The 9,494-nt window shown below is 32.3% G+C and overlaps 1 protein-coding gene across 2 annotated transcripts in view; it reads right to left on the minus strand.

Annotated features, from left to right (window-relative positions):
• The window catches only part of Eif3e (eukaryotic translation initiation factor 3 subunit E), a 46,431-nt gene that overhangs the window by 6,226 nt on the left and 30,711 nt on the right, over positions 1-9,494 (minus strand). For both annotated transcript variants that reach the window (XM_015486376.2, XM_015486375.2), the window contains one exon: positions 8,664-8,773. In XM_015486376.2, coding sequence (XP_015341862.1) covers positions 8,664-8,773 — 110 coding nt within the window. The remainder of the gene's footprint in view (positions 1-8,663; positions 8,774-9,494) is intronic.

Below are 9,494 nucleotides of genomic sequence, written 5' to 3' on the forward strand. Positions count from 1 at the left end.
TCATAGCAGCACAATTCACAATAGCTAGACTGTGGAACCAACCTAGATGCCCTTCAATAGATGAATGGATAAAAAAAATGTGGCATTTATACACAATGGAGTATTACGAAGCACTAAAAAATGACAAAATCATGGAATTTGCAGGGAAATGGATGGCACTAGAGCAGATTATGCTAAGCGAAGCTACCAATCCTTAAAAAACAAATGCCAAATGTGTTCCTTGATATAAAGAGAGCAATTAAGAACAGAACAGGGAGGAAGAGCATGAGGAAAAGATTAACATTAAACAGAGACGAGTGGGGGGAGAGAAGGGAAATCATATGGAAATGGTAGGACACCCTCAATGTTACACAAAATTACATATAAGAGGTTGTGAGGGGAAAGGGGGCGGGAGAAACAAGGGAGAGAATTGAACAACAGCAGATGAGGTAGAGAGGGAAGATGGGAGGGGAGGGGAGGGGGGATAGTAGGGGATAGGAAAGGTACCAGAATACAACAGTCACTAATATGCCATTATGGAAAAATGTGAATGTGTAACCGATGTGATTCTGCAATTTGTATTTGGGGTAAAATTGGGAGTTCATAACCCACTTGAGTCAAATGTATGAAAGATGATATGTCATGAGCTTTGTAATGTTTTGAACAACCAATAAAAAAAAAAAAATCCCAAAATAGAAAAGAGTGCCATTTTATTTAAACAAAAAGGTATTTTTTAAATGAAGAATTCTTAAAATTGTGTTTTCTGTGGCTTCCTTTTATTTTTCATGGGTATTTGACTTGTTTTAGAGAAATATAAATTCCATTCTCATGTGCACTAAAGTAAGCAAATCTGAAGCTGCTAATTTAGAAATAAATAACAAGTTTTCCAAAACTTTATACTCACATTTTCTTCAGTTAGCAAAGTAAAATAACTATTAAAATTGAAATCTTTAAGATCTATATTCTTTTAAAAAGCAGAAACAATTTTTACATAGCAAATAGCTATGTACAATCGGTATAAAAATTTTGTAGTTACAATATAGAACCACTTACAAGCTATTAAAGTAATAACAAAATATCTAGTCTTGAAACCTAAGTTAAGACTCCTCTCCTTGTTGCCTATGCCCAATTAAGAAATCCTTCTGTCACTAATCATAACTTCTCATCTAAAGTTCCTTACACATCTATTCTCATTTTTAAAGACTTCATCTCCACAAGCCATACTAAACCTCTCTGTTCATTAAACACGCCAAACTCTTAACTACTTCAGGGCCTTTGCACATGCTGTGAAATCTGCTTAAATAGGCCCACTCACCCTTTTCTTTACTTAGAGCTGTTAACATGGGTCTCAGCTAAAACAGCATCCTCATAAGCCTTCCAAGACACCTCTTCAAACTATGACGCATTTATTTGGTGCTTTTATAACCAACCCCCTTTCTTTTCAACAGTATCAATAATAGCTGTAGGTTATTTTGTTGTATATCTACTTTTTATTGTAGACCATATATATGTAACCAAAGAGCATGCATTATATTCTCCTTCATTACTACTATGTATCCAGCAATTAGCACAATGCCATTCACACAGGAGACAATTAATAATAGATTGAATCTTCCCTGTCATTTATTCAATAAAATATGAACTGTGTTAGATACTAACACTAAAATATCACCTGATCTCGGCCATTAGAGTTTTAAACAGGAGGGTAGGGCAGGGTATAATCACCTAATTCTGAAAATATATAAACTAAGACTAATGAAGAAAAACTTGAAGGACTATATGAAAGGCACAGTGTTTGCCAGTTCTAGTTCAGGGCTTTGCCAACAGTTTTCTTGAGGAAATTATATCTAATTTTCAATTTTAAGATTTTTAAAAAATCCATTTATGTAACAACACTATAATTCTCTATCCCACCTCTTTCTTTAAATCCATATTCTAAATCTTGTATTCCAACACGGCTGGAAAAAATTCAACATTGCAAGACAATTTTGCAAGACCAAATGATTTGCATGATGTGAGCTCTAACTGCACTTTGGGGATTTACTGTTCGTACTGTGTTGGTGTCCTTTACTTTAGTGAATCAAGTCCAAGAAAAACCTGAAATAAGGTCTAAGAATTGTTAGTAAATTACTGATGGTGTCTCAGGTTATCTAAGCCATCAATCTTTCCTACAGTGAATTAAATATGGCAATAGTCTAGTTTCTTTTAAGTAACATGAAAATACAATAAATGGAATTAACGATTAACAGAAATTCTCAAAGTCTACAATTCTTTTCCATTCTAATAATGTCATACAAAAATAGTAAAGGTTTGAAAATTTTAAAAAATCTATTATCCTAGCTGGATAATTACATGGTGGCACATGCCTGTAATCCTAGCTACTTGGGAGGCTTAGGCAGGAGGACTTCACCAACTTTAAAAGACCCTATATCAAAAATAAATAAATAAAAAAGGGCTAGGATGTAGTTTAGTGGTAAAGCAATCCTGGGTTCAATCCCTAGTACCAGAAGTGGGAGGAATTAATAACATCAGGAAAACTTAAATTTAAAGTAAAAAAAAAAAAAAGTTGATTTAAGTTGTCCTGATGTTATTAGGAATCGTTCAATTTATCAATAAACTAAGTAAAAGATAAAATGCATCAAATGTAGAATGAGAAAAATATCTAATACAATCCAGATTTTAAACATTAAAAAAATAAATTCTACATTTAGATTACACCAAAAATCTCAACCTTGTCTATAGGTAACTTAAAGGAGACATGTAAATATTTTCTATAAAACTTGTTCATACATCTTTGATTACTTGTCCTGACAAATACCATATTGAATGTTAAATAAGACAGAGTTAAGTACTAATTCAAAAGACAAAGCAAAAATAGTCTATCCTCAGTTCAATTTCTTTAATTAAATATGTTCATGATTCCAGCACAAAATAAGACACATTTTTGTTTTGGGCAGTAATTAATACCAGTGGTCCCACTTAAGAACATATATATGTAAATCTTGATGTAGGGACTATCAAGTCTTCAGTGCCTAATCTTTTTAGATGGGTCTCCCTTCTCTGAACTCTCCCATAGCCATCAACTGGGGACCCCCCCCCAACACTTCTTATCTTAAAAGATTTGGGTAAATAAGAATTTGGAGTCCAGCATTTCCTATGTCTTATTAACTGCTTCTTTATATAATCTCACTATAAAAATGTTATTTGATAAACATAAATACTGCTGTTTCAGGCATTAAGATATGTGAACCTCTGGCCTAGTTTTTACTGAATGATATGGCTAATATATCCAAAGAAAAGTATTTCAGGTCTTTAGTAAGTGCATGGTATGAAAATAAAAAATAAGTGTTAAGTAGAAACTGTGTTTAACTGTGAAACTGAAAAGAAATAGAAGAAAACTGAGAAATGTTAAATGCTGCATGTAATAACTGAAAATTCTCATTGAATTTTCAATACCTTCAGTAGTTAAAAAAGAGTGCACTACCTTTATTACAGTTAAAAAAGAAATACAATGATAATGGTCTTTGAAACTATCTCAGTCTAGCCATGTTCTACTTCTCTCTCCTATCAGTAAGTATAATTCTTGTGCTTATTGATACGAATTTTTATGTGGTACAAGAATTTTAGAAAAACTATTAAGATCTAACATGTAGGGCTGGGGTTGTGGCTCAGTGGTAGAGTGTTTGCTTGGCACCTGTGAGGCACTGGGTTTGATGCTCGAAATCACAGAAAAATAAAAAAATTAAATACAGGTATTGGGTTCATCTACAACTAAAAACATATTTTTAAAAAAGATCTAAAATGTTACTTCATAAAATAAGTAATGACATCATAATTTAAAATCCTTAAGAGTAGTTGGCAAATACTTTCTTTAGTGAAAAGCCCTCTTTAGGGAAATCATATTAATGTATGCACCATTGTGTTTATCATACACATTCAAAATATTACTTCCATACTTTGTTTTTTTATCTACAGTTGAAAACTGGTCCAAGAATTATTTTAAAACAGCTTTTAAATTTCAGACACACAACACATCTGATAAACTATCCAGTTATACTAAATTAAACCCACCATGGTAATCTCTTTTGACAGATGTTGCATATTTTATAATAAACAGATTTGTAACTTATCCTACAAATCTACAGGATTGTATATAAACTGATAAAAACATCCTTAACATGCATTTTTATAAAAATATGACTATCACATGTGTTTATAGTCAACAAGTAAGAATGTTCCATATCATAACTGTAGAGTTGTTTAATAAACCACGAATTTCACTATTCTATTCAGCATTTAAAATGTGTCCTTTGAGGGACAGGCAAAAGGCCAGAAACATATGCTTTTCCCCCTCAAAAGATAAAATATCAAATAAATATACAGTAATTTAGAGGTAGAGGCAAGCCAACATGAACTAGTGAATGGAATAATGTGTCATAATTAGTATATAATGTTCTTCAAAACACCTTTCTTAATTTGCAGTTTTATATTCATTTGTGCATTTATTTAATATCTGCTTATTCCTCTGTATTTTAAGTTTTTTTAGGGGATACTCCCAGCTTTCTCCCCAGTGACTGGCCTGAGAAGACACTCTCTGTAACCTGTTCTTCTTTGAACTATACATATTGGTTATACTGTTATTAATTAATTACTACATTGTTTATTTGTTCTTTCAAAAATTTGAATACTACCTTTTAGAAAAGGTTTTGCACATTCTCAAAATAAAATTATAGAATGGGAAGAAGCATGGTTGCAGGGAATAAGAAAGTAGTGGGAGGAAAGTAAGAACAATTCAAATTAAGAGGTCCTTGTGGTAATGGTACCTTGAATGTACCCATGTAAAACATCCAGGTTACAATATTTTTTACTATGGTTTTGTTAGATGTTAATAATGGAAGAAAATGAACAAAGGACATGCATGGGAGTGGGGCCCTCCTATAATTCTTAAAACCAAAAAATTATATTAAGATTTAAGAAAACACACAAGTTTGCATCAGAATTACTTAAAAGCCTTTTACAAAAATACAGTATAGATTTTACCCCTATTTCCGAGAGTGTTTTTGTCTTTTAGGTGTTCAACCATTATTTTTATTTCTTTTCAAAGATTATCACTTGATTCTGATATGTAATCAGAATCACTGATTTAGATAAAGCAATGATTCCCTAAGTATGACTGTAAAAGAATCACTGGAGAAGCTTTCACTCATTTTCAAGTGTTTACTCCCTATATTTTTATTAGTACATTATAATTATGCATAATGGTGGTGCTGTTACATATTTGTACATGATATAACAATATAATTTGGTTAGTATTTTTCTCCTTCATATTTTTTCAGCAATTTTGATTCAGAAAGTTTGGGCAAGGCCAGAAAATAAATTCTTTTTAGGTTGTTTAATTTCTCCAGATTAATTCAATGTAAAGCTGAGTTTAAAAACCTCTGGAATAGAGCTGGGTGTAGTGACATATGCTTGTAATCCCAGCTACTTAGGAGGCTGAGGCAGAAGGATATCCAGTACAAGGCCACCTCAGCAACTTAGCAAGGCCCTATCTCAAAATAAAAAATAAAAAGGACTGGGGATATGGCTCAGTGGTTAAGCACTCCTTGGTTCAACCCCCAGTACAAGAATAAATGAAACATTTTGAATTGAAGAATGGTTGCTTTTTTGCTATGTTTAAAAGTAAATATTAGTTCTATTGACCATTTTCATGAATTCCAAGTCATTGGAATCTGAATCAAGAGGTTTGCTGCATTTGTGAAAGCCCAACATGAATACTTAATATTATTTTCAGCTGCTGTATTTCTAATTCAGTGGAGCAGCTTTAAAAACATGAAAAAAGCTACCTTATTTATTATATAAGATATTAGATCACTGAACTCCCATTCCATTACTATACTAGGCTGTAATTTCATGGCAAAAAAAAATGGTGACCAAATGTAGTGACTTTCAATTCTGGCTGTACTTTGGAATAACCAGGTATTCTGGCTATATCACAGAACAGCTTACTTTTAGTAAATTTGATTCAAAGTGGCTACAAAGAACTGTGTAAAACAAAGCTACAGAGACTCTGAGTTAAACACAAACTTTGGGATTTCATCTTTACCCTCTGGCTCAACTGACACTCTAAATGGCTAAATGGTCTAAACCTATTACTTCTGAAAATACAAACTGTTTACAATGAAAAGGAATTTATAGTAAGGTACAGAAACCTATTATCCTAGGTTCTGACACTAAATAAGACCCAAGTAAGTAATGGCCTGAGCCTTAAGTTGCCCAGCTAATGGACTTACACTCTGTGTTTTGTAAACCTTTGTTTCAGTAGTCTCAAGGCTCCAAAATGAATTCTTAGTTGTCAGTAGAAAAAGAGCTATGGGATAAGTAGGCCCTGCTTTGATCTATTTGTACACATACACAAATATATATAATACTGCATTTGAAAAAAAGTACTTTAGTTTACATGATGCATAGGCATCATGACCACTCAAGGTTTGAAATCCATGGTTCTACAACTTGAAATGTAAACTACCTTTCAAGTGAACCATGCTGAATAATACAGATATAACATTCCCATCACTGCAAAAACATCTATTGAAGAGTCTAATCTAGATAACTGTAGTGGTGGGTTAAAAAGTTCCCAACATTTCTTTCCGCTCAAAAATTCTACCTTAATATTTGGAGAAAATATATTAATCTGTGTATTCTTTACTTTTCTTTTTTTAAAAATCTATGTATTCTTACTTGTCCATGTTAGTGAAACATTCCACAGGGAGCTTTAAAGTTTGAACAACCCTAAGTGAAAGCAAGTACTATCACTACAGAAGAAAAAGATTATTGAACTTTGGAAAACCACCAGGAATTTAGCCCGAAAATGTTTTAGAGACTTTGCCTAGAAGAAAATTAAAGGAATCAAAGAAAAAATAAAAATCTACACTATGATAAATCTGAAAATTATTTGGCAATAATAATACTACAAACCAGTTTACAGAAACATTCCTACTTTATTATCTTCTTTGAGTGAGCTATACATTTCTCCTGAGTAGACAGGAAAAAATACTTAAATTTATTTCACTGCTAAACATAGGAAACTGAATCTTAAGAAATAAAATAGTGAATCCAAGGTCTAAAAGATAATAAAAGCAAACAGTAAGAATTTGAAAAAACCTCTGATTAAAAACAAAGTTAAAAAACATTGTAATGGGCTGGGCGTGGTGACACAAGCCTGTAATCCCAGCAGCTTTGGAGGCTGAGATAGGAGAATGGTCGGTTCAAAGACAGTATCAGCAAAGGGGAAGCACTAAGTAACTCAGTGAGACCCTATCTCTAAATAAAATACAAAATTGGGGTGGGGATGTGGCTCAGTGGTCAAATGCCTGAGTTCAATCCCTGGTACCCCTCAACGCCCCTCAAAAACCCAAACACTGTAATGTTCAAAAATGTTAGTTTACTACTACAAAGAAGAAAAGAAATTTATTCACTTAACAAATATTTATACTATATATATATATTATACTGTACAAAGCATGCTAGGTGCTACAAAATTAGTACAGTCAGTGATAAAGACACAAAAGGGAGAGAGAACCTTTCAAAGGGTTCATAATCAGGGTAAAGAAGTTCTAGACAACAAAAATCCCCAAACACCCAAGTGACCACATTTTAATGATAAATGGAGAAAATTCCACAACAAACACCAAAATGCTAACATTCTTCTCTCACAAGCTCTAATTATAAATCTTAAGAACAAACAATGCATGAATTCAGTTATTACCTCTTTATCTCAGACTATAAATGTATTCTTTAAGACAAATTTTTAAAATTATGTCTTCATGCTTTAGTAAACTACAAATAAAACTAAATTTCAAGATCAACAAGAAAAGTCCCATGATCTCTATACTTCTAACTCTGGATAAACACTTCCTGATAATCACTTAAATAACAGCCCACTAAAATAACATTAAAGAAAAAGAATTTGGTCTACACACAATTCCTCAGAGACAAACATTAAAGTACTAAGGTTTTATGTTTTTTATTTGATTTCATCTGTGGCCAAAGGCAGTAATTATTTTTCAAACTCTAAAATGTGAAATTAGTTTCGAATAGGTTATGTACATTTCACAATTTTTTCCCCAATAATTTTCTCACATAAAAGAAAATTTCAACTAAAATTCACCATAATTTTTCCATGTTTCAACATTTTAGGATGTCACAGGAATTTACTATATGAGAATTCAAATAGGTAATTAAATAAAACAAACTTAATTAACAAATGATTACCAAATGTAATGGTCTTTCAACAAAACTTAAAATTTACTGAGGGCTAACTACTCATTTCAACTACTGTTGAAAATCCTTTTAAAACTGGTAACTTTGGTTTTCTTCCTATGTAATGGTACAACAGTATTTACTCCGTACCAAGTAACTAAGAATCTTATACTACCTTAAACTTCTTATTTTGAAAAATTATGCTGTGTCACACACATGAAAACTAAAAATATTTCTGAGTCTGCAGCATCAAAAAAGTTAATTTTTTTTATAAATCTCTAATAAATTGTTTCCTTTTTATTCTATAAGTGAAATAAAATAAAGAGCCAATTAACTGGGATTCTAGTAAGTATAACTATTTTATAATAAACGGAAAATTCCAGGAATTTGAAAGTAAAAAATACATATCAAATCAGGGTTCTTACTTAATGCTGATACACTGGTGGATTCGACAAAAAGTCTCAAATATAAACAGACGGGCATTTTCAATGAAATCCTCAAGACAAGCCACCAGGAAGAAGTCATTCACAAGCACCTATGCGTGTAAAATGAAAAAAAAAATTAATGATTCATACAAGCAATTTTCAAAACCTGACTCAAATGCTCTGTCTGCTTTACTTACTGTTCTAATCACTACAACTATACCACCTAAACAGAGTTCTACACCATAGCACCCTCAAGACATTACATATGTTCTAGCATCTAACAACTTAAACAAGCAGTAAAACAATGGTTGAGGAAAAAGACCTCAAAACTCATTCCACTGATGACTTTAAATAACAGAGCAATCTTTTGAGAAAGAATAGATTTGTGTTGTCCTATATACAAAAGACCTCTGCAGATATCTTTTTAGGCTACTTAAATAACAGACATGAATACTTCTGTGACAGAAAAAAAGTAGGCTTGGAAAACTAAAGGAAAGGTAGCAAGGGATGGCTCCTATTCCATAGGAAGAATATTTTAACTCCAAGAACAGCAATCAGGTAACATGGATTTACAGGAAGGCCTCCATATTTAGCATAGTGAATATACTCCAAAAATGTCACAGATGACAATAAATATACAAATTATCAAACTGGATTCTAATTTTCTATTTTGTCTAATGTTTGAAAATTATGTCTGGCCAAGTGCAGTGGCACACATCTGTAATATCAGCAACTTGGGAAGCTGAGGCAAGAGGATCCTAAGTTCAAAGTCAGCCTCAGCAACTCAGCAGGGCCCTAAGCAACTTAACTAAAAAAATCACCCTTGAGTTA

Source organism: Marmota marmota, unplaced genomic scaffold (assembly GCF_001458135.2).
Source record: "Marmota marmota marmota unplaced genomic scaffold, marMar, whole genome shotgun sequence".
NCBI lineage: Eukaryota > Metazoa > Chordata > Mammalia > Rodentia > Sciuridae > Marmota > Marmota marmota.